Below are 26652 nucleotides of genomic sequence, written 5' to 3'. Positions count from 1 at the left end.
TGAGGCTGCATGGGCCGCTGTACCTGTACACGCCATCCGAGCTCTGTCTGACTCAATGCCCAGGCGTATCAAGGCCGTTATTACGGCCAGAGGTGGTTGTTCTGAGTACTGATTTCTCAGGATCTATGCACCCAAATTGCGTGAAAATGTAATCACGTGTCAGTTGTAGTATAATATATTTGTCCAATGAATACCCGTTTATCATCTGCATTTGTTCTTGGTGTAGCAGTTTTAATGGCCAGTAGTGTAATAGGACGACAGCTGCCAAAGTCCCTGCAAAACTGAATGTCGTACTCTCGAACCCTGTCAGCACCAAAACGACACGAAGGGAGCTCCATAAGCATGGAAGTGGTGGGCGTGCTGGAATTCCAAAACCATTCATCAGTGATGTAAATGCCCGTAATCGGAAAATGTGGCGCCTAAGCCACAAATCTGGACTATGGAGCAATGGAACAAAGTCATTTGGTTTGATGAATCATTTTTCACGCTGTTTTCAACTCCTGCTCGAGTTTACGTCCCAAGAGTGAAACATCGTGGCGGTTCGATGATGATTTGGCCAGCCATATCGTGGTATGCCATGGGCCTCATGGTTATTCAGCAAGATCGCATTACTGCCAAGTATTATGTCACTATTTTGGTTGATCAGGTCCTTGCCATGGTACAATGTTTGTTCCCCAGTGGTGACGCTGTGTTCCAAGACGACAGGGCCCTGTTCACACAGTTCGCATCGTCCAGGACTGGTTTTCTGAGCACGAGGATGAACTACTGCATGTCGCATGCCAACCGCAGTCATAAGACCTCAATTTATTGTGGTCTACTTTGGAGAGAAGGACGCGTGATCTCTATCGACCTCCATCATCGTGACCACTATTTTGCTGGAGGAATGGTAGACGATTCCGTTGAAAAACATACAAGACCTTTATTTACCCGTTCTGGGACGAGTGGAATCTGTTTTCAATACCAACGGGCTATCTGCACCTTTTTAGGGAGGGTAATGTGTTGTGTTTCCGGTGTTTCCTTATTTTTTGTCCACCCTTTGTATGTCCCACTGCTAGTAAAAGGGTTAAAACACAAAATTTTCTGAAGTCGATAGCAAATTACAATTTGCATATTATAATACTAGAATTTGTGTGGGGTTCATAGGAAGTGAACTTAAAGACCGAATCTTGAATTTGTGAGCAGTCAAGAATGTCTGAGGGTGTGCAATAACGCTGTAGAATAGCTGAGTGGGTCACGTACACCGAGCGAAAGGAAAAATTAGAGAATAGCCGGCAATTATATCGGAGCAGCAATATTTTTACATCAGTCTATAAGACGAGTAATAGAAATTCATTTGGCATTTTGGAAGTATATTGTGGCAGTTAATATAAATTACATTTAAGATTTATGACTGGTCAATTAGAGGATCCTCTTAGTTAAATAAGAAGTACGACTCTCAATGGCAGTCACCAGAATCAGCAAATGAGAGAAACGTGAGTTCCCGCTTTCTAGAGCCAGGAGATACGCCGCGTTGGTCGTAGAGGAGAGCCGCAACTTAATCACCAGTGCTTGAAATTGTTTATGCAGTGACGACGATGATTTTGTTAAAATGTTGCTAAACCGCATCGACGAGAGCAAAGAGATCGTGGACAGTTAGAATAGAAATGTTTATGGTATGTAATTTTACTGACAGTTCGGATTTGTTATTTTGATGAAGTGAGATGTGCCTTCTTATTCCACGAAGTAACTTAGAGTGTGATATTACTTGCAAATCGCATAGAAACAAAGTATGTGGCTATATTTGGCTGCGTGGTATTTTTGGCGCGCAGAATAACAAACAACAAACTGTACATCGAGTTAAATGAAGATTGTTTATAAGCTTTATCGGTTTTTAGTGACAGAATCTTGCAAGTTCGATGTAAGTACTGACTGTCACATGTGAGATTAAAGCTGAACTTTAAACAGAAAGTCTAAAAACAGTACACTAGAGCAACTGTTACTAAAGGTGATCCGTCTTGAACTGACTGCAATCTAATTAAAAAGATTTGCACCGGTGGCGTTTCGCTTTTATTTATACAGCATCTTCCGTGGTTATTCTATAAATTGGATACATACGTTTGTATATTTTTGATTGTTTTGGGTTAAAAACATCGTTTTCTTTGCAGAGTTGGTCTGCAAGTTACTCACGGTGTTTCTTTACGTACTCTGCTCCTTCCCTCTTCGCTAACAGCGGTTGATGTCAAAAGGCTTCATTTCACATCTGCACTTGGCAGTTTTTGGCATTCTGCAGTATTTCCTGCGCTGCACTATTTACAGTTCACTTTCTTAAACTGTTTCCCATTCTGCACTGCCACAGTGTTTATGTCTGCTCGTTTGTTTTCGTTCACGTTGTAAGTGTTGCCAGGATGGCCACGCAAACAAACGTATTAATATTACACTAGAGACTTGAAATTGCCATTAGAGTACAGATTTGGAAGCAGTTCTCTGATTTCGTTATTCAGAGAATATGCATAATATATTCTTTAAAGCTGTTATTTCAAGTAATTATAGAGTAAACCCCAAAACGTGTAATGAACTTTAAGTCTAGGAAAACATACAATGCAGTCATAGAATGAGATTTTCACTCTGCAGCGGAGTGTGCGCTGATATGAAACTTCCTGGTAGATTAAAACTGTGTGCCCGACCGAGACTCGAACTCGGGATCTTTGCCTTTCGCGGGCAAGTGCCCTACCATCTGAGCTACCGAAGCACGACTCACGCCCGGTCTTCGAGTCTCGGTCGGGCACACAGTTTTAATCTGCCAGGAAGTTTCATATCAGCGCACACTCCGCTGCAGAGTGAAAATCTCATTCTGGAAACATCCCCAAGGCTGTGGCTAAGCCATGTATCCACAGTATCCTTTCTTTAAGGAGTGCTAGTTCTGCAGGTTCGCAGGAGAGCTTCTGTAAAGTTTGGAAGGTAGGAGACGAGATACTGGCAGAAGTAAAGCTGTGAGGACCGGGCGTGAGTCGTGCTTCGGTAGCTCAGATGGTAGAGCACTTGCCCGCGAAAGGCAAAGGTCCCGAGGGAGTCTCGGTCGGGCACACAGTTTTAATCTGCCAGGAAGTTTCAATGCAGTCATAGTTTGTCGCAGCTTTTCTTGCTTGAGTAACTTTGTATGTCGCCCTAGATCAGGCAGCGGAATCTGTGGAGCTTGTTGAGGTGAATGAAACCATCTCTTGCAGCATTACAGCCCCACTCGGGACGTAGAGACACTGAACTCTCATTCGGTAGGATGGGGCCTAAAATACCCGTACGATCATCCAGATTCCCATGGTTTATAATCGCTTACGGCAAACGCTAGAATGTTTTCTTTGAAAACGATATGTCCGATTTTATTCCGTGGTCTAAGCTGGAGATTACTCCGTTTCTAATGGTTCTGATGTCGAAGAGACGTTAGACCCCAAATTTCCTTCCTTCGGGTCCTGTTGCGAAAATCCGGAGCTTGCTAACTGACAAGTGGTGTAAAGGGATGTCCACACTGTGCCTCTTTCCCCATGAGCAATTGCAGACGCATGAGAACGAAAGCGCATGCCCAAAAATTAGTAGAAACATCTCCGTACGTTATGCTGACTGTTCAAGCTGTACGCTGTGTATCCCCTTCTTTCGGCAGTTTGTGCTGCGTTTGTTGTGCTCAAAAGGCGAAAGAAAAGGAAAGTACAAAGGCCACTACACATAAAAAAGTAATTAAATAAGAGTTCTATACTGCGAGATATAAAAGGTGATAGCTACTCTTTTTTTTGCAAATTTCACTAGAAGCGCACAGCAAGATTTTGCTTTCTGCTTGGGATACTGAAGTCCGCTATCTCTAGGCAAGATACTATTACGCTTAATGCAATTTCTGTAGATATAAAGTTGGCAGCTCTTCGTTACCAGGCAACCGGCGAGCCATGTACCTGTTTGATTTCTGTCGATCTTCAAAACAAAGTAGTTAAATGATTATTCCTGAAGCTGCGAAGAATTTAAAGGAAGCTATTCATGATTTTGCAAAAGTTAGTTGCTTTCATTACGTTATTTTATTTTCTAAAGATATTCTTTGCTTATAAAAATTTACTTTGATACTTCTCTCTCCACAATTTCAGATACGTCATAGACTCCTGAATTAATTGTACCGGAAGTCACGTTTTCACTTTTATGTTAGTTTCCACTATGTCTTTCATTACCACGTGTAATAGTGTTCTGAGGGTCTCCAAACGTGCCAACTTTTAGATCTGGGACTTTCCAACTTTTGTGTGGTCACGTCGCCAAAACAGTATTAATTGTTTATGTTTATTATTTGTTCACTTGCGCTTTTTATAAGTTGATACGATTCTCATTCCCTATTGTCTATGTGCTTCGTCCTCCTTTCTGCAGTAGAATCTGGTGCACCAGGCACAACCATATCAGTTTTTTCAATGTCATTCTGTGCTTCACCCTGTAGGAAAAGTAATGGTACGTTATTCGTCCAAAAATTAATTGATGTAAAAAAGTTACCGCATTACGTAGGAGTGATTTGCGTGGCGATATTGTGCATTATTCAAGATGAAACTTTTCGCATTTCTTACAGTAAATTGAGCAGAGACTCTTGATAAAATTTTTGGTTCCCGTTCCCTCGCCCGGCCAACCTGATTTAGGTTTTCCGTGATTTCCCTAAATCCCCCCAGGCAAATGTCGGGATGGTTCCTTTGAAAGGGCACGGTCGACTTCCTTCCACGTCCTTCCCAAATCCTATGAGACCGATTACCTCGCAGTTTGGTCCCCCAAACAATCCAATCCAATTTGGTTCCCGCCAAGTGATGTCAATGTTTGGCGTCGAGTTCCTTTAGTGGATCACATCTCAAATTTTTGTTTACATAACTTTTCGAAACGGAGTTCCACAGGATATCTCTTTATCTACAGGTTCAAATGGCTCAAATGGCTCTGAGCACTATGGGACTTAACTTCTGAGGTCATCAGTCCCCTAGAACTTAGAACTACTTAAACCTAACTAACCTAAGGGCATCACACATATCCATGCCCGAGGCAGGATTCGAACCTGGGACCGCAGCAGCAGCAGCGCGGTTACAGACTGTAGCGCCTAGAACCGCTCGGTCACTCCGGCTGGCCTCTTTATCTACAGCCTTCAATAAATTTCCAATGTGCTGTCCTTTGTCTCGGACATCATTTCACAAATAGACGGTAAATCATCGAGTAGAACAGAAGTGATATCTGGCGTTCCGCAAGGTAGCGTCACAGGCCCTCTGCTGTTCCTGATTTATATAAACGATCTAGGTGATAATCTGCGCAGCCCCCTTAGATCGTTTGTAGATGACGCTGTAATTTACCGACTAGTAAAATCATCAGACGATCAATTCCAATTACAAAATGATCTCGAGAGAATTTCCGTATGGTGCGAAAAGTGGCAATTGGCACTAAACAAAGAAAAGTGGGAGGTCCTCCACATGGGTACTAAAAGAAATCGGATAAATTTTGGGTATACGATAAATCGCACAAATGTAAGGGCTGTCAATTCGACTAAATACCAAGGAATTACAATTACGAGCAACTTAAATTGGAAAGACCACATAGGTAATGTTGTGGGGAAGGCAAAACAAAGACTGCGCTTTGTTGGCAGAACACTTAGAAGAGGCGACAAACCCACTAAAGAGACAGCCTACATTACACTTGTCCGTCCTCTGCTGGAATATTGCTGCGCGGTATGGGATCCTTACGTTGTAGGATTGACGGAGGGCATCAAAAAAGTGCAAAGGAGGGCAGCTCGTTTCGTGTTATCACACAATAGGGGTGAGAGTGTCACTGATATGATACGCGAGTTGGGGTGTCAGTCTCTGAAACAAAGGCGGTTTTCTTTGCGGCGAGATCTATTTACGAAATTTCAATCACCAACTTTCTCTTCCGAATGATGCCGCGCGGGATTAGCCGAACGGTCTGAGGCGCTGCATTCATGGACTGTGAGGCAGGTCCCGGCGGAGGTTCGATCCTCCCTCGGGCATGGGAGTGTGTGTGTTTGTCCTTAGGATAATTTAGGTTAAGTAGTGTGTAAGCTTACGGACTGATGACCTTAGCAGTTCAGTCCCATGAGATGTCACACACACACACACACACACACACACACACACACATACACACAAACACAACACACACAGTCTTCCGAATGCGTAAATATTTTGCTGACACCCACCTACGTAGGAAGAAATGATCATCATAATAAAATAAGAGAAATCAGAGCTCGAACGGAAGGATTTAGGTATTACTTTTTCCCACGCGCCATTCGAGAGTAGAATGGTAGAGAAAGCACTCCGTCTTCAGGCCACAAGTGGCCCATCGGGACCATCCGACCGCCGTGTCATCCTCAATGACGATGCGGATAGGAGTGGCGTGTGGTCAGCACACCGCTCTCCCGGTCGTTCTGATGGTTTTCTTTGACCGGAGCCGCTACTATTCGGTCGAATAGCCCCTCAGTTGGCATCACGAGGCTGAGTGCACCCCGGGAATGGTTGAGAAGTAGTATGAAAATGGTTCGATGAACCCTCTGCCAGGCACTTAAGTGTGAACTGCAGAGTAAACATGTAGATTTAGTTGTAGATATAGATCGTCTGTTGGCACAAACACAGTACGTGTTGTGCTTTAGTGCATGCGTCTTATTTTCGCTGTTGATGATATACAGCGCCTGTGCAAAGTTGAATAAAAAAAGAAGAAAGCCTCCTTCGGAAGCACATTAACGCGGAGCCTCGAGAGACGCCCGGCGTGGCTCTTGATAGTGTACTCGCTGGTTGGCCTTTCAGCCGGGCCCTGAACTGCTGGCGCGCTACCGAGAAAGTGGTCAGGGGGCTCGTTACCGCATCTGGGCGTCTGCCGAGCTCGGGCGAGTGCTGCCAACGTCAGGCGGCCAGCGCTTTCCACTAAAAGTCTGACCGCGGTACCACGATACGGGTCGCTACCTACGCGGGTCATTTCAAAAGTTCTATGTACTGTACGATTACTGATGAAAGTAATTTATTTTACAAAGTATCTTTCGAGGTCTTCAATATAATCTCTATTCTTGATTACGACAGCTTCCCAACGTTTTGGCAACTTCTGTATTCCGGACAGAACACCGTCGTTGTTGAGCTATCTACACTACTGGCCATTAAAATTGCTACACCACGAAGGTGACGTGCTACAGACGCGAAATTTAACCTGCAGGAAGAAGATGCCTAGGCACTGCAGTCCGGAACCGCGCTGCTGCTACGGTCGCAGGTTCCAATCCTGCCTCGGGCATGGATGTGTGTGATATCCTTAGGTTTAAGTAGTTCTAAGTCTAGGGGACTGATGACCTAAGATGTTGAGTCCCATAGTGCTCAGAGCCATTTGAACCATTTGAAGAAGATGCTGTAATATGCAAATGATTAGCTTTTCAGAGCATTCACACAAGGGTGGCGCCGGTGGAGACACCTACAACGTGCTGACACGAGGAAAGTTTCCAATCGATTTCTCATACACAAACAGCAGTTGACCGGCGTTGCCTGGTGAAAAGTTCTTGTGATGCCTCGTGTAAGGAGGAGAAATGCGTACCATCACGTTTCCGACTTTGTTAAAGGTTGGATTGTAGCCTATCGCGATTGCAATTTATCGTATCGCGACATTGCTGCTCGCGTTGGTCGAGATCCAATGACTGTTAGCAGAATATGGAATCTGTGAGTTCAGGAGGGTACCACGGAACGCCGTGCTGGATCCCAACGGCGTCCTATCACTAGCAGTCGACATGACAGGCATCTTACCCGCATGGCTGTAACGGATCGTGCAGCCACGTCTCGATCCCTGAGTCAACAGATGGGGACGTTTGCAAGACAACAACCATCTGCACGAACAGTTCGACGACGTTTGCAGCAGCATGGACTATCAGCTCGGAGACCGTGGCTGCGGTTACCCTTGACTCTGCATCACAGACAGGAGCGCCTGCGATGGTGTACTCAACGACGAACCTGGGTGCACGAATGGCAAAACGTCATTTTTTCGGATGAATCCAGGTTCTGTTTACAGCATCATGATGGTCGCATCCGTGTTTGGCGACATCGCGGTGAACGCACATTGGAAACGTGTATTCGTCATAGCCATATTGGCGTATCACCCGGCGTGATGGTATGGGTGCCATTGGTTACACGTCTCGGTCACCTCTTGTTCGCATTGACGGCGCTTTGAACAGTGGACGTTACATTTCAGATGTGTTACGACCCGTGGCTCTACCCTTCATTCGATCCCTGCGAAACCCTACATTTCGGCAGGATAATGCACAACCGTATGTTGCAGGTCCTGTACGGGCCTTGCTGGATATAGAAAATGTTCGACTGCTGCCCTGGCCATCACATTCTCCAGATTTCTCACCAATTGAAAACGTCTGGTCAATGATGGCCGAGCAACTGGCTCGTCACAATACGCCAGTCACTACTCTTGATGAACTGTGGTATCGTGTTGATTTTGCATGGGCAGCTGTACGTGTACATGCCATCCAAGCTCTGTTAGATTCAATGCCCAGGCGTATGAAGGCCGTTATTACGGCCAGTGGTGGTTGTTCTGGGTACTGATTTCTCAGGATCTATGCACCCAGATTGCGTGAAAATGTAATCACATGTCAGTTCTAGTATAATATATTTGTCCAATGACTACCCGTTTATCATCTGCATTTCTTCATGGTGTAGCAGTTTTAATGGCCAGTAGTGTACACTGGGATACATTTTTCGAACTATTGCATGCTTACTGGATCAATAATACACACTCCTAGTAGTACAATTCCAGTATATTTTCATACAATGACTGTAACGCTGGCCACTCTCTCTCTCTCTCTTTGTGTATAGGCTCTCTGGGGAATAATAGTTCTATGCACTCGTAGCGGTAGAACACGCTACTACAGAAACTCTGCCACCTCCCCCCCCTCCCCCCCACCTGTCCCCCAAATAATCAGTACAGTCTCTTTCGGATACCCTCGGTACACTGAAGAAATTAATTGGACGTCCTGTTATGCTTGTTTGGGTACACACTCAAGATTCCTTTCGTTTCAGTTGCACATTCGCCGTCCAGTTCTGTTAGCCGCGAATATCTGTCCAGTGCAGTAATAGGGGTTACGATAGTTCTCTCGGTTTACGTGCCGGAAGATTGGCGAGTCTACTTCAGCCGCCCAGGAGCGACCGGAAATGCCGCAGGCAAATAGGCGTGACGCCACATCACGGCGAAGCGCTCGCTGCGGCGCTTCTCGCAGGAAAGCGAATTGGCTGACGTCCTCGCTTATAAACTTGCTAATCCGCCGCGTGCTCAGTTTTCACGCTTACTAACTCTTCACGCCTTCATCCCGCTTTCTCTGCGCTCTCCACTCATGATGAAAATGCCGCTCTTCTTAGATTTAACGCTTACTTTTGCGCTTATCTTCCTCACGATTTTAGTACATACGATGTGCTACCCACAATTTCCGAGAATCAAAAAACTTACCTTCAAAGCAGCCCACTCGCAGTTGTATGCAACGCTTCTATCGTTGGAAGTAGTGCTGGAAGTCTGCCGGCTGAATCGTATTCAAAATTAGCTGCGATTCCTCTTGAATCTCGTCTATGGAGTCATAACGCCGCCCACTCAGCTTCAGTTTCATTTTTTGGCCGAGCAAGAAATCGTAAGGAACTAGGAGTGTAGGCGGGAACTAGTTATGTGCCCGCATCTCGTGGTCGTGCGGTAGCGTTCTCGCTTCCCACGCCCGGGTTCCCGGGTTCGATTCCCGGCGGGGTCAGGGATTTTCTCTGCCTCGTGATGGCTGGGTGTTGTGTGCTGTCCTTAGGTTAGTTAGGTTTAAGTAGTTCTAAGTTCTAGGGGACTTATGACCACAGCAGTTGAGTCCCATAGTGCTCAGAGCCATTTGAACTAGTTATGTTTTATTGCCAGCATTTGCTCGCAATGAGTGAGGTGTGTGCAGGTGCATTGTCGTGATGCAGCAACCAGCCTGTTCTCTCATATCACAGGCCATTTAACATCTTCCTTTCCACCAGTCTCCCCAAATTATCGCAGTAGAACTTCCCTGTTATGTCTAACCACATCCCGAACTGTTGTTTGCAGTTCAGTGCACACCCGAACCTAATGGTCTCTTTGGTCAGAATTCAAAAGACGAAGAACGAACGCCACTGCAATTCGTCTCATGTTCAATTCATCAGCTAGATTGAAGTGCCGTGTCCTGTATGAAAGTCTAACAATTTCAGAAATACGGATTGTCTGCCTTTTGTTCTTGTGGATCACTTCACTCACTTTCGCGACTGTTTCACGAGTTGTTCTTGGCGACGGACGGCCGAGATCGAAGCGGTTTGCTGAAAGCATTTGCCGCCTTGCAGCTGGCCACCGTTTGCCATTTCATTACTTTGGAAAGGACACTGTAATGGTTGAAATGGCTCTGACCACTATGGGACTTAACATCTGAGGTCATCAGTCCCCTAGAACTTAGAACTACTTAAACCTTACTAACCTAAGGACATCACACACATCCATGCCTGAGGCAGGATTCGAACCTCCGACCGTAGCACTCGGCTCATGTCTGCGATTTGCTGTCATTAAAACATATCTCTCTATTAATTTTTACTTTTAATTCGAATTATGTCCTCTATCCACCTTGTGTGTGTCTTGCGTATTGAATCAGGGACGGAGAGACTTCGTCGCGCCACAGCCGTACCCCTCAGTGGTTCACAACCCCACAACAGGCCACAGCAGTCCACCCACCCCACCACCGCCCCACACTGAACCCAGGTTTATTGTGCTGTTCAGCCCCCCCCCCCCCCCCCTCCCCCGGGAACGTCTCATACCAGACGAGTGTACCCCAAATGTTTGTGTGGTAGAGTAATTATGGTGTACACGTATGTGGAGACAATGCTTCTGCAGCAATCGCCGACATAGTGGAACTGAGGCGGAATAAGGGGAGCCAGCCCGCATTCGCCGAGGCAGGTGGAAAACCGCCTAATAAACCATCCACAGGCTGGCTGGCACACCGGACCTCGACACTAATTCGCCGGGAGGATTCGTGCCGGGGACCGGCACGCCTTCCCGCTCGGGAAGCAGCGCGTAAGACCGCGCGGTTAGCCCGTCCGTGGTTGAATACCACGTATTATTCTAAGTGCTCTCTGCTGTGGAGTTAATACTTCCTTTTTAAGTGATGAGTTACCACAGAAAATTATTCCATAAGACGTTATTGACTGGAAATATGCAAAATATGTCAGGAGGCTGATTCGTTTGTTTCCAGGATTAGCAAATTATACCAAGAGCAAAAGCAGCTGAACTCAACTTGTCGAGAAGCTCAGTAACATGTTTCTTCCAGTTCAAGATTGCATCAGTATTTACACCCAAATATTTGAAGCATTCTATCATATTTACTGACTGTACAGAACTGAATAAACAGTATTGTGTTTTTTTTTCTTTTAAAATTTAGGGAGAGTCTATTTCCTGAGAATTACTTCATATTTCATTGGAAAATATATTTACCATCTCTTCTGTTGCTCTCAAATGGCTCTGAGCACTATGGGACTCAACTGCTGATGTCATTAGTCCCCTAGAACTTAGAACTAGTTAAACTTAACTAACCTAAGGACATCACAAACATCCATGCCCGAGGCAGGATTCGAACCTGCGACCGTAGCGGTCTTGCGGTTCCAGACTGCAGCGCCTTTAACCGCACGGCCACTTCGGCCGGCTGTTACTCTCTCTCTAATTGGATTTATTGTAAGGACCGATTAAAAACTTTCCGTTCGATGGCCGTACAGACCAAAATCGGTATGCCAATCAGGCAATATCGCCTTGAACACTGATACAATCATCCCACCGACACAAGAGGCTGAACATACATGTGTGGTAAAACAACGTGTTCTGCTGCGCGAAGAAGTCCGTAACTGCTTGCTGCATATCCCCGTCCGACAAGAATCGTCGAGCTTTCAAGACCTTTTTTGAGGGACCGAAGGGGTGATAACCACTTGGGGAGAGATCAGGACTATTTACGGGTACTCGACTGCCTCCCACTTCTGTGTTAAGATATTTGCGATATGGGGACGTGCGTTATTATGAAGCAGCGGCACCCCTTGTCGCAGTTTTCCTGGACGTTTCTACAACGGTTGTTTTCGACAGACATGCTGTTCCGTACAGATTCTTTATTCTCCGATGGATGTCTACCGAAGTTTGTCTTCGGAGCCCGAGAAAAGAATAACAGCACGTTGGTCCTCTTTGGGTGCATTTGGTAATAACGTCGCTATAGTTCAAGTTTCCGCATCTCAGAAAGACAGGAACGCACACAAGTATCTTTCCTACATGTCGGGGCTTATACACTGGTCAGCCAGGACATTATGACCACCGACCTGCTATCGGTATAAACCAGTCCAGGCGGTAGCATCGTCACCTGGCGAGGAATGACTGCTAATGAGACACATGCACGGTGCATATAGTATCAGTGAGTGTGCTGTCCGGGTGTAGGATGGGAAAGGTGAGCGATCTATCTGAGTTTGACCAAGAGCAGACTGCGATAGCCCGGAGGCTCGGAAACTGCACGGCTTGTCGGGCGCTCGAGGAGTGGTGTGTTCGGAGTGTCTTCAGTATGGGGCGAAACCGAGGTGTAACAACGTCCAGATGTCGTGGGGTTGGGAGTCCACCCCACATTACATATGTCGGACGTTGTAGCCTGTGCAGACTGGTAAAACAGGACAAGCGACGAACTGCGACGAACTAACATCAGACTTAAATGCTGGGCAGATTTCAAGTGTGTCTGAACCTTGCGCTGAACACTCCTGACGATGGACCTCCTCAGCCGAAGATCCATGAATGAACCAATGTTAACACCACGACATCGGCAACTGTGACTGAAATGGGCAAGTGACCATCGACACTGTACGTTGGCACAGGTTGCATGGTCTGATGAATTCCGATACCTTCTTCATCATGCCGTTGGGAGGACGTGAATCAGTCGTCTTCCTGGGACACCTTGTACTGTGGGACGGAGACAAGCCATCAGCGGCTCCATTGTGCTCTGGGTAACATTCACATGGGCATCCATGGGTCCAGTAGAGCTCGTGAAAGCCATCATGAGGGCCAAGGAGTACCGTACACCGGTTGAAACCACGTACACCCCTTCATGAGATCATGTTTCCCGACGGCTGTAGGATTTTTCAACAAGATAACGCGTAGTGTCACAAGACCAGGAGTGTCATGGAGTGGTTCGAGGAACACAGTGATGAATTCCGGTTGATATGCTCGACCACAACTCGCCAGATCTGAACTCGTTCAAACATCTGGAATGTGAATGAACGCGACGTCAGAGCTCATCGTCCCCTCCCTGAAGTTTATGGGAATTAGTTGACTTGTGCGTGCAGATGAGATGCGAACTCCATCCAGCTATCTAACAAGGCCTCATTGCTACCGTGCGACAACACGTCGCCACTGTTATCCGTACCAAAGGTGGATGATGATGATGATGATGACGATGTTTGGTTTTTGGGGCACTCAACTGCGCGGTTATCAGCGCGCGTACAAATTCCCAAACTTTGCTCAATCCAATCTCGCCACTTTCACAAATGATGATGAAATGATGAGGACAACACAAACACCCAGTCATCTCGAGGCAGCTAAAAATCCCTGACCCCACCCGGAATCGAACCTGGGTTCCCGTGCTCGGGAAGCGAGCTGCTACCGCGAGGCCACGAGCTGCCGACACCAAATACCGCCTATTGGGTAGGTGGTCATAATGTTATGGCTGTTCAGTGTATACTCGTATCGGGCTCGCGCTTCGTTGCATACACACTGCACCAAGCTGTTACACAGAGTAAGACTGCACTGTAGTTCCTTCTCTAGATTCTCGCACAGATGGCAAAATGGTAGATATCGAAATAGACGACAGAGGGATAGATAAACAATTAAAATCGCTCAAAAGAGGAAAGGCCGCTGGACCTGATGGGATACCAGTTCTATTTTACACAGAGTACGCGAAGGAACTTGCCCCCCTTCTTGCAGCGGTGTACCGTAGGTCTTTAGAAGAGCGTAGCGTTCCAAAGGATTGGAAGAAGGGACGTCGAACAGATGTGCAGAACTATAGACCTTTATCTCTAACGTCGATCAGTTGTAGAATTTTGGAACACGTATTATGTTCGAGTATAATGACTTTCCTGGAGACTAGAAATCTACTCTGTAGGAATCAGGATGGGTTTCGAAAAAGACGGTAGTGTGAAACCCAGCTCGCGCTATTCGTTCACGAGACTCAGAGGGCCATAGACACGAGTTCACAGGTAGATGCCGTGTTTCTTGACTTCCTCAAGGCGTTCGATACAGTTCCCCACAGTCGTTTAATGAACAAAGTAAGAGCATATGGACTATCAGACCAATTGTGTGATTGGATCGAGGAGTTCCTAGATAACAGAACGCAGCACGTCATTCTCAATGGAGAGAAGTCTTCCGAAGTAAGAGTGATTTCAGGTGTGCCACAGGGGAGTGTCATGGGACCGTTGCTGTTCACAATATACATAAATGACCTTGTGGATGACATCGAAAGTTCACTGAGGCTTTTTGCAGATGATGCTGTGGTGTATCGAGAGGTTGTAACAATGGAAAATTGTACAGAAATGCGGGAGGATCTGCAGCGAATTGACGCATGGTGCAGGGAATGGCAGTTGAATCTCAATATAGACAAGTGTAATGTGCTGCGAATACATAGAAAGATAGATCCCTTATCATTTAGCTACAAAATAGCAGGTCAGCAACTGGAAGCAGTTAATTCCATAAATTATCTGGGAGTACGCATTAGGAGTGATTTTAAATGGAATGATCATATAAAGTTGATCGTCGGTAAAGCAGATGCCAGATTGAGATTCATTGGAAGAATCCTAAGGAAATGCAATTCGAAAACAAAGGAAGTAGGTTACAGTACGCTTGTTCGCCCACTGCTTGAATACTGCTCAGCGGTTTGGGATCCGTACCAGATAGGTTTGATAGAAGAGATAGAGAAGATCCAACGGAGAGCAGCGCGCTTCGTTACAGGATCATTTAGTAATCGCGAAAGCGTTACGGAGATGATAGATAAACTCCAGTGGAAGACTCTGCAGGAGACACGCTCAGTAGCTCGGTACGGGCTTTTGTTAAAGTTTCGAGAACATACCTTCACCGACGAGTCCAGCTGTATATTGCTCCCTCCTACGTATATCTCGCGAAGAGACCATGAGGATAAAATCAGAGAGATTAGAGCCCACACAGAAGCATACAGACAATCGTTCTTTCCACGAACAATACGAGACTGGAATAGAAGGTAGAACCGATAGAGGTACTCAGGGTACCCTCCGCCACGCACCGTCAGGTGACTTGCGGAGTATGGATGTAGATGTAGATGTAGAACGGGAACTTCTCAGTCACCCCCTGCATAGCACTAGAATGAACAAAAAGGACAAATCTGGAAACAAATTGTTTCCTGTCGTTCACAGTAGAGCAAAGTCTAAAAAAAAAAGAAAAAAAAAGATCTGACTCGGCAGTACGTGGCCAGGTATAGTTCATTACTTTCCTTTATTGTTCCCTTATTTGTAGTCATTAGTCTTTTTTGTGTGGTGGCAAGTTTCTATGGAACCAAACTGCTGAGATCATCGGTCCCTAGGCTTACACACTGCTTAATTTAACTTAAACTAACTTACGCTAGGGACAACACACACAGCCACGCCCGAGGGAGGACTCGAACCACCGACGGGGGGAGCCGCGCGAACCGTGGCAAGGCGCCCAAGACCACGCGGCGGTCGCTAGTCTTTAGCGATGGCTGTTGCTTCTGGGGAGACAGCGGGTTGTTTACTCACATGGGGTAGCTGTTGCCGGCTGTGGGACAGAAGAGCTGGTGGAAGCGCTTGATGCACGGAACGCCCCGGATGATCTCGCCACGAATCTCCAGACCCAGCGCCACGGACAGGGCCGTCCATAAGATCTGTAACACACAAGCAGGGAACACTCCGTCACGACGACAACTTGCACCATGCTTCCACTAGAGACATCACACTCTGACGCTTTCTTGTCGCTGTGTTCCAGTGAACAATGAAACAAAAATTTGTTGCTCGGAACCAGGTGAAAATCTTTTGACACGGTGGATCTACAGTAGGAGAAGGTTGTTTAGTATTGGACACGTAAACTTTTTCGAACTTATGATACATTTTAAGGTTGTGTGGGAGCATTCTTCGCACTAAATAATACTGTGATATGTTACTTAATAAAATTATAAAACTCGATGTCATAAGAGTATACGTTTGTTGATATTTTCTCATGCTTTCCATTTTGGCCGTTTAAATTTTTGGAGGGTTGTATCGTACATGATACTGTAACGGGTAAAAAAGTAAGTTTTGTTAGAAGAAAGTTTTAATTGTATTGTAAATAGTTACAGTGAAGTGACAAAAGTCATGGGATAGTGATGTGCACATATACAGACGGTGGCAGTATCGCATACACAAGGGATAAAGGGGCAGCGCATTGTCGCAACTGCCATTTGTGCTTAGGTGATTCGTGCGAAAAGGTCTCCAAGGTGATTATGGCCGCACGACGGGACTTAAAGACTTTGAACGCGAAATGGTAGTTGGTGCTGTAGACATGGGACATTCCATTTCGAAAATCGTTAGGGCCAAGAGTGTGCTGAGAATACCAAATTTGAGGCATTACCTCTCACCACGGCCAATGCAGTGGCCGAGAGCCTTCACTTAACAACCGAGAGCAGCGGCATTTGCATAGAGTTGTCAGTGCTAAGAGACGAGCAACACTACGAGAAATAACCGCAGAAGTCAATGTGGGACGTACGATGAATATATGCGTTAGTACACTACGGCGAAATTTGGTGTTAAACCACTACGGTAGCAGGCGAGTGAAGCGAGTGCCTTTGCTAACAGCACGTCATCGCCTGCAGCGTCGCTCCTGGGCTGGGTTCCACCCTAGAAGAGTAGAGTATCGTGGCCTGGTCAGACGGTGAGTTGGAAAGTTGGTAAGAGCTGATGATAGGGTTCGAGAGTGACGCACATCCCACGAAGTCATGGACCCAAGTTGTCAACAAGGCACTGTGCAAGCCAGCTGTGGCTCCATAATGGTGCGGGTTGTGTTTACATGGAATGGACTGCGTCCTCTGGAAGTTCGGCCACTCGGAAACCATTTGTCGCCATTCATGGACGTCAGCGCAGTGGTTAGACACTGGACTCGCATTCGGGAGGACGACGGTTCCATCCCGCGTCCGACCATCCTGATTTCGGTTTTCCGTGATTTCCCTAAATCACTCCAGGCAAATGCCGGGATGGTTCCTCTGAAAGGGCATGGCCGACTTCCTTCCCCATCCCTCCCTACTCCGATGAGACCGATGACCACGCTGTCTGGTCTCCTTCCCCAAAACAACCAACCAACCAACCAACCATGGACGTCATGTTCCCAAAGGACGATGGAATTTTTGTGAATGACTATGCGCTATATCATCAGGCCACATTTTTTGGAATTTGTTTGAAGGACATTGTGGACAATTGGAGAGAACGATATGGCCATCCAGGTCTCCTGAAACCCATCGAATATTTATGGTGCATAATCGAGAGGTCAGCTGGTGCAACAAAATCCTGCACCGGCAACACTTCCGCAATTATGGCCGGCTGTAGAGGTAGCATGACTTAATATTTCTGCAGCGGACTTCCAACGACTTGTTGAGTCTATGCCACTTGGAGTTGCTGCACTATTCCGGGAAAAGGAGATCCGACAGGATATTAAGAGGCATCCGATGACTTTTGTCACCTTTGTGTATAAACTTAAACTTGTCCGTAAGTTTGTTAAAGAGTCTGCCAACTTGTCCTTTGCTGCATGCAACCTGATGGTAGCTAAAACGTGTGTTTTCAACTGTCTGTTCGTAAAATCATTTTATATGTCTTTACACGCTTTCATTTTCGTCTTATTGAACCGATCCTTTATTTGCAGTTGCTATATAATTTTGTACAGTTAATTTAAAACTCATCCCTACTCAAAGGCATAAGCTGGTCATCTAAATTTTTGTCATGATCATACAGTACTGTTTCCTGTTCGTCACTGAATGTTCTCGGGAAAAAGTTGTTTCTTAAAACAAGTTTCGTGGCCGCATCTTTGTTTTCTCATAAACATATGACTAGATGCATTTCATGTAACTCAGTATTTCTCATGCACTTCCGTGATTTTCATTTCAAGAAGTCTGACTTCTACCACGGCTTCCGTATGGCCACCTCTTTTTTTTTCGTAAAGCTTTAAGTGTGTGACCTAATGCTCTTCTTGGACCTCAGTATCTCTCACTCGCTTCCCTGATTGTCATTTCAAGAAATCTGACTTCTACTGCTCCCTTCGTATTATTGGTTCAAATGGCTCTGAGCACTATAGACTTAACATCTGAGGTCATCAGTCCCCTAGAACTTAGAACTAATTAAACCTAACTAACCTTAGAACACATCCATGCCTGAGGCAGGATTCCAACCTGCGACCGTAGCGGTCGCGTGGTTCCAGAATGAAGCACATAGAACCGCTAGGTCACCACGGCCGGCCCTTCTTATTATTCTCACACCATTTATGATCTGATTTCCCAGCTCAGGCTTTGAAGAAAAATATGTATAAAAAATCAAGTTTTCATGCTAATGTTTTGTCCGATACAACCCGAAATTGTTTTGTCCGATACAACCGGGCGTATCGATGTTGTAGTTTAGCGTTTTAATTGTTATTAGTTGGGCTAGAAACTGTCATAGCCAACAAACTGGAGAATATTATCAGCTGTGTGGAAAGGTACAATAAAAATGTAATAGTACTTATTTGCGAACGAAACACAAACCTCCGAAGTTAAGTTCGTGCACCAATAAATCCACTATGAAAAGATAATTTGTTATTATGACTCAAGTCGCATGGGTGGTCATCTTCCTCCATAGTTCGTCTAGGACTGTTGATTATTTATCAGTATGTCGATATGTTCTCTAATAAATTCGGTGAAAAAGATCGTCGATATACATCGATATAGAAATGGCAACATAGGGTGCCTATATTTTTATTTTATATTACTTTTTCTCACTTCTTCATAAATATTTGGAGCTGTTCTTTTGAAATTGTAGTAGAACATAATTTTACTTTCACGCTGCGAAGGAATTTTACTACTTTTTGAGCTTTCAGCATGTCGAGTCTCTCTCTTTGACTGTGTAAAGCAAGTATAGATGGCACAAGGAAGTACGATTGCCCTGGGGGGGGGGGGGGGTGGCGGTGTAAATGGAATAACAAGGTGTGAAGAAATAGCCCATCGCCGGCCGAAGTGGCCGTGCGGTTAAAGGCGCTGCAGTCTGGAACCGCAAGACCGCTACGGTCGCAGGTTCGAATCCTGCCTCGGGCATGGATGTTTGTGATGTCCTTAGGTTAGTTAGGTTTAAGTAGTTCTAAGTTCTAGGGGACTAATGACCTCCGAAGTTGAGTCCCATAGTGCTCAGAGCCATTTGAACCATTTTTGAAACAGCCCATCAGTAGCGTTAAGAAACAATTTTTAACGCAACTAGTGTGCTATCTCTTCACATGGGCAGTCTTCAAAAATAGTTGCTAAAAATGATGAAAAAAAAAAACTCCAAATGACAACAACGCTCTTTGCGGTGGGCAGAGACGTGTGAGGGGAAATTCTGACGTAATCGGCGCTCGCTGCAACGTTTAACTTCACCACGCAATTTTGACACTACAACTGCTAGGTCGCTGGTGTTTGGAGAAATGGAAAAAACAGGGAAGCCGCCATGAAGTGTTCCCGACAAATCCGATATATGACGAAACCGAACGACGGACCCATCGGACACCTTTTATTTTGCCACTTAACCGGCAGTTATCATAGTTAGCAAAGTGGTTATCCCTAAGCATGAACGTGCAATGATTTCCTTTCAGTTCTTGCTATAAGGGAGATAAACAGGCTGCTAGCTTGTTGATGTACAGAATATCTAGTAATAAATCATTATTTAAATATAAAACTCTAAAACTTGCGTTATACAGGGTGATTCAAAAAGAATACCACAACTTTAGGAATTTAAAACTCTGCAACGACAAAAGGCAGAGCTAAGCACTATCTGTCGGCGAATTAAGGGAGCTATAAAGTTTCATTTAGTTGTACATTTGTTCGCTTGAGGCGCTGTTGACTAGGCGTCAGCGTCAGTTGATGCTAAGATGGCGACCGCTCAACAGAAAGCTTTTTGTGTTATTGAGTACGGCAGAAGTGAATCGACGACAGTTGTTCAGCGTGCATTTCGAACGAAGTATGGTGTTAAACCTCCTGATAGGTGGTGTATTAAACGTTGGTATAAACAGTTTACAGAGGATGGGTGTTTGTGCAAGGGAAGCCCGTGACAGAGCACTTCATCACTGGCCTCCAAGAAGCCCTGATCTTACCCCCTGCGATGTTTTCTTATGGGGGTATGTTAAGGATATGGTGTTTCGGCCACCTCTCCCAGCCACCATTGATGATTTGAAACGAGAAATAACAGCAGCTATCCAAACTGTTACGCCTGATATGCTACAGAGAGTATGGAACGAGTTGGAGTATCGGGTTGATATTGCTCGAGTGTCTGGAGGGAGCCATATTAAACATCTCTGAACTTGTTTTTGAGTGAAAAAAAACCTTTTTAAATACTCTTTGTAATGATGTATAACAGAAGGTTATATTATGTTTCTTTCATTAAATACACATTTTTAAAGTTGTGGTATTCTTTTTGAATCACCCTGTATTTACAGTGTGCAGCCGATATTTGTTTTGCCAGTAGGTCGATATTTTTTGTGTCAATATATATAGATATGCCGAGACCGTTTCTCGATATATCGTGGTCGATATGACGTTTTGTTTGAATATCGATATATCGGATTGCCATTGTTTTAGAAATATGAACAGTCCTAGTTCACACTGCAGTGGCGTGACAGTGCTGCTGCTAGCGCTAGTGTTTGGAAACAGCTCTTGATGGATACAATCTGCTGTCCGGTACTAACCAAACTTCCCCTAACTGTTACCACACTGTGCAACGCGGTTATAGCACCACTTTTTCGAAACACCGCAATTGTCTCCCAATGCAACTTAAAAACTTGAAATTAAGCTCCGCTGTAATGGTGCAAAGGCGTAGCGCCCTGCGTCGTCCCCCTCTGGTTCGATGACGCTTCAGACAGAAAGGTGCTGACACGTGCGGAAAAAAGGCCAGAGGACAGAAGTTCATGTGACATGAAAGGTGGGTTAGTGATGTCACTTTGGCACAAAATTTCACCACAATTCTGCCCAACGCCACCGTGGACGTGTCACGCGGTGGAAAGGTCGTTGCACCTGCCCTCACCCACATCTCTTACTTTTCTCTTGGCACCTCTGCCTTGAAATCACGCTGTTTTAGTATGGTTGGCTGAGGAAAAGAATTTCAGACACGCCACCACTCAGAATCGATCGTAGGTGGCATAAAGTGAGCCACTAAAATCACCCGTTTCCTTGCTGATTTAGGTCGCCGCACATTTCGCGGTCGAAACCACGGTTCCGAATGAGATGATGTAATGGGACATCGTCCTCTAGCATTACGTTTCCTCAACATTAACTGTCGAAACCAGTATTACTTTTCGAATTTTGGACGGGTCAATATTATATCAGTAGCTTTTCTGAAAACTTTCATATAATTTGATTCACATTGAGTTATCTTTCAAGGTAAAATTTATAAAATGTTTTAGTCTAGATGTTATAATCGATAACTGAATGTACAGATAAAATTTTTTTTTAGTAACATTTGAAATTACGAACTATTAGCACACTTAAAATTTCTATTATTAATGACGCAATGTTGCACTGGTCACTATGTTTATTTCTGGATTTATTTATGAAATAATAATCGAAAGTAATAATATAACAGAAACTAGTAGAAGTTCATTTGTTAAGAAAAATTGCAAGCCCGCATCTCGTGGTCGTGCGGTAGCGTTCTCGCTTCCCACGCCCGGGTTCCCGGGTTCGATTCCCGGCGGGGTCAGGGATTTTCTCTGCCTCGTGATGGCTGGGTGTTGTGTGCTGTCCTTAGGTTAGTTAGGTTTAAGTAGTTCTAAGTTCTAGGGGACTGATGACCATAGATGTTAAGTCCCATAGTGCTCAGAGCCATTTGAACCATTTTTTTGAAAAATTGCAAACCCTTCGGAATCAAGTTATTTCCGCAGAGCGCGGGAGTGGTAAGCATGCCTCTGATACCATCGGACGTATTTCTGTGCGAACAATGTAATTTCGGCTTTGTTAACGTGAAAAATCAGAAGACTGTATGATATACTAAAATGTGACAAAATGTATTTACGTAAAAACAAAAATTCTGCAACAACAATATTCAAGCCGGTGGTGGTGGCCGAGCTGTTCTAGGCGCTACAGTCTGGAACCGCGCGACCGCTACGGTCGCAGGTTCGAATCCTGCCCCGGGCATGGATGTGTGTGATGTCCCTAGGTTAGTTAGGTCCAAGTAGTTCTAAGTTCTAGGGGACTGATGACCTCAGAAGTTAAGTCCCAAAGTGCTCAGAGCCAACAATATTCAAATTTATTTACTTAAATTTAACCGCGAGGACGTAAAATGTGAGAATTTCAGCTTCAAGAATCAGACCCCTAGACAAGAAGTCTCTTGCAGCGGTCTCTCCGCGATATTTTCAGAAAATTTTATAAATTATATAACTCAGTACATATTCGAAATATCTCTTCTTATCTTACCGATTATCAATGCAAAGTAGTTTCAAGCCCAATTATTCGTTGGAGCGTCCATTTACTCCATGGAATAGCTTCTCTGCTATCTATGTTTTCTCTTATGAAAAGAATGAAGGAATTCTTGCCGATTAGTCGTGAAAGAAGGAGGATGTATATGTATGTATTGTTGAGGTAGTCGCCATCTTGATGAGATTCTGTATGACAAGGAATTTAATACATGAACTAAACTAAAAAAAAATATTAAATCCTGTAAAATTTTTCGTGAAACACTTTGCTCATTGTGGACAATAGCTGCAAGTTGGAAGGAGGGGGAGATCAGAAGTGTGGGCGTCGTCCGGGATTTATGAGCAGCGGGACGACGTCCTAGACAACGTTTGAAGCTGCGGACGTTTCACCGCTTCTATAAGGACATTGTGGGCTGCATCCCCAAAATGGTTCAAATGGCTCTGAGCACTATGGGACTCAACTGCTGAGGTCATTAGTCCCCTAGAACTTAGAACTAGTTAAACCTAACCTAAGGACATCACAAACATCCATGCCCGAGGCAGGATTCGAACCTGCGACCGTAGCGGCCTTGCGGTTCCAGACTGCAGCGCCTTTAACCGCACGGCCACTTCGGCCGGCTGCATCCCCATTGAATGTGATTGTACCCCTTTGGAGTGTAGCGTGACCGCAATGTTTTCTCTCGTGTATAGGTTGAAACCACTAGGGACCGATCGAAATCATTCGACGAAATGTGAGTCAGTGTGATAGAAAGTCAGCTGGAAACGGAAAAAATTACAGACTGGGGATCCACGTTGCAAGTGAATGTGTAAATAGGTATCTCGGTACAGCAGCCCCGGCAAGTTCTCGGTGCCGATGGCTTGGCGGATACCGGTGCTCTGTTCTAGCAGAATCAAGCGGTCGGCAGGCAGCCCGAGGCGGGCTTTCGCAAGCGCCGTGTTGTGGCCGGCGAGGCGCGCTGGCAGAATCGGCTGTGAGGTCTCGCGGGTCGTCCGGCGGCGAGTGAAAGGCGAGCCTCGGCTGCCACTCGCAACACCTGGGGTTACGCTGCGGGCGCTCCACAACGCACCGCCAGGCCTGCCTCGTTAATGGCCCGCCCTTCCCACTGTCTGCTCCACAGCGTCCGCTAATAGCTGTCGTGGCTTCAGGGAGGGAGGGGTAGCACTGGTGACACAGTTTGAAAAAAAATTGGTTCAAATGGCTCTGAGCACTATGGGACTTGACATCTATGGTCATCAGTCCCCTAGAACTTAGAACTACTTAAACCTAACTAACCTAAGGACAGCACACAACACCCAGCCATCACGAGGCAGAGAAAATCCCTGACCCCGCCGGGAATCGAACCCGGGAACCCGGGCGTGGGAAGCGAGAACGCTACCGCACGACCACGAGATGCGGGCTGACACCGTTTGACATTAAACTTCCACCAGCAGGAGGCACCAAGAACCGAAATGTGACCTATTTTGCTTATACTGTGCATTGGCAAGACTATACACTATTGACCATTAAAATTGCTACACCACGAAGATGACGTGCTACAGACGCGAAATTTAACCGACAGGAAGAAGATGCTGTGATATAGAAATGATTAGCTTTTCAGAGCATTCACACAAGGTTGGCGCCGGTGGCGACACCTACAACGTGCTGACATGAGGAAAGTTTCCAGCAGATTTCTCATACACAAACAGCAGTTGACCGGCGTTGCCTGGTGAAACGTTGTTGTGTTGCCTCGTGTAAAGAGGAGAAATGCGTACCATCACGTTTCCGACTTTGATAAAGGTCGGATTGTAACCTATCGCGATTGCGGTTTTATCGTATCGCGACATTGCTGCTCGCGTTGGTCGAGATCCAATGACTGTTAGCAGCATATGGAATCGGTGGGTTCAGGAGGTTCAAATGGCTCTGAGCACTATGGGACTTAACAGCTATGGTCATCAGTCCCCTAGAACTTAGAACTACTTAAACCTAACTAACCTAAGGACATCACACAACACCCAGCCATCACGAGGCAGAGAAAGGGTTCAGGAGGGTAATACGGAACACCGTGCTGGATCCCAACGGCCTCCTATCACTAGCAGTCGAGATGACAGGCATCTTATCCGCATGGCTGTAACGGATCGTGCAGCCACGTCTCGATCCCTCAGTCAACAGATGAGGACATTTGCAAGACAACAACAATCTCCACGAACAGTTCGACGACGTTTTCAGCATCATGGACTATCAGCTCGGAGACCGTGGCTGCGGTTACCCTTGACTCTGCATCACAGACAGGAGCTCCTGCGATGATGTACTCAACGACGAACCTGGGTGCAGGAATGGCAAAACGTCATTTTTTCGGATGAATCCAGGCTCTGTTTACAGCATCATGATGGTCGCATCCGTATTTGGCGACATCGCGGTGAACGCACATTGGAATCGTGTAATCATCATCGCCATACTGGCGTATCACCTGGCGTGCTGGTATGGGGTGCCATTGGTTACACGTCTCGGCCCCTCTTGTTCGCATTGACGGCACTTTGAAAAGTGGACGTTACATTTCAGATGTGTTAAGACCCGTGGCTCTACCCTTCATTTGATCCCTGCGAATCCCTACATTTCAGCAGGATAATGTACGACCGCATGTTGCAGGTCCTGTACGGGCCTTTCTGGATACAGAAAATGTTCGACTGCTGCCCTGGCCAGCACATTCTTCAGATCTCTCATCAACTGAAAACGTCTGGTCAATGGTGGCCGAGCAACTGGCTCGTCACATTACGCCAGTCACTACTCTTGATGAACTGTGGTATCGTGTTGAAGCCGCATGGGCAGCTGTACCTGTACACTCCCTCCATGCTCTGTTTGACTCAATGCCCAGGCGTATCAAGGCCGTTATTACGGCCAGAGGTTGTTGTTCTGGGTACTGATTTCTCAGGATCTATGCACCCAAATTGCGTGAAAATGTAATCACATGTCAGTTCTAGTATAATATATTTGTCCAATGAATACCCGTTTATCATCTGCATTTCTTCTTGGTGTAGCAATTTTAATGGCCAGTAGTGTATGATTAATGTAGGTGCGAAATTAACACCTACCTGTGGCGTTCAATAAGTAATGCTGCATCTTTTTTTCTGAAATTAGGTTAATTTTATTGAGGATCCCAATACACTACATTATTCCACACTCTTTTGGCTACAAAACCCTATTTTTAAACATAATTTCCATTCAGTGCGAGTGCCTTAGCCGGACGGTGTGGCCGGGCGGTCCTAGGCGCTTCAGTCTGGAACCGCGTGACCGCTACGGTCGCAGGTTCGAATCCTGCCTCGGGCATGGATGTGTGTGATGTCCTTAGGTTAGTTCGGTTTAAGTAGTTCTAAGTTCTAGGGGACTGATGATCACGGATGTTAAGTCCCATAGTGCTCAGAGCCATTTGAACCATTCGAGTGCCTTACGCCACCTCGTTCGGAGCGACTGCAAGCCCGCTGCCCGCTTGGTACCAATCTACTGACCGACGTCGCATCCAACGTCTTTCTGCATAAATAACCTCCCCATAATCCACATACTGCTTCAGTGAAGTGCATCCTTTACTGGGCCAAACAGATGGAAGTCGGAAGGTGCGATTTCCGGGCTGTAGCGTTGATAAGGAAGAACAGTCCAATGATGTTTTGTGAGCTTCTCTCGTGAGAACAGACTTGTGTGAGGCCTTGTGTTGTCATGGAGATCGAAAAGTTCGTTTGCATTTTTGTGGCGACGAACACGCTGAAGTAGTTTCTTCAGTAACCTCAGGCTAGCGTAATGTACACACATAAAAAGAGTTCTGTATCACCCCAGTTGCCAGAACTCCTGAAGACTGTGGCTATTGTATCACAGACACAATCCCTTGGACTGTTCCGACATGTCACTAAACCCACCCAAAGATGGAAATAACCATGCTCGAGCAGCGCCTATTAGACGGAGGGCGCCCGACAGCCGATCAGTTCCAGTCATTCCAC

At 45.8% G+C, this 26652-nt stretch overlaps 1 protein-coding gene across 1 annotated transcript in view; it reads right to left on the bottom strand.

The window, feature by feature from the left end:
* Window positions 1-26652, bottom strand: part of LOC126237316 (protein spaetzle 3) — a 207318-nt gene that overhangs the window by 34363 nt on the left and 146303 nt on the right. Inside the window, exon 2 of the mRNA XM_049947281.1 lies at window positions 15804-15928. Coding sequence (XP_049803238.1) covers window positions 15804-15928 — 125 coding nt within the window. The remainder of the gene's footprint in view (window positions 1-15803; window positions 15929-26652) is intronic.

This window comes from Schistocerca nitens, chromosome 2, assembly GCF_023898315.1.
Source record: "Schistocerca nitens isolate TAMUIC-IGC-003100 chromosome 2, iqSchNite1.1, whole genome shotgun sequence".
Taxonomy (NCBI): domain Eukaryota; kingdom Metazoa; phylum Arthropoda; class Insecta; order Orthoptera; family Acrididae; genus Schistocerca; species Schistocerca nitens.
The sequence above is the reverse complement of the archived record's forward strand: the minus strand, read 5'-3'. Positions and strand labels throughout refer to the sequence as shown.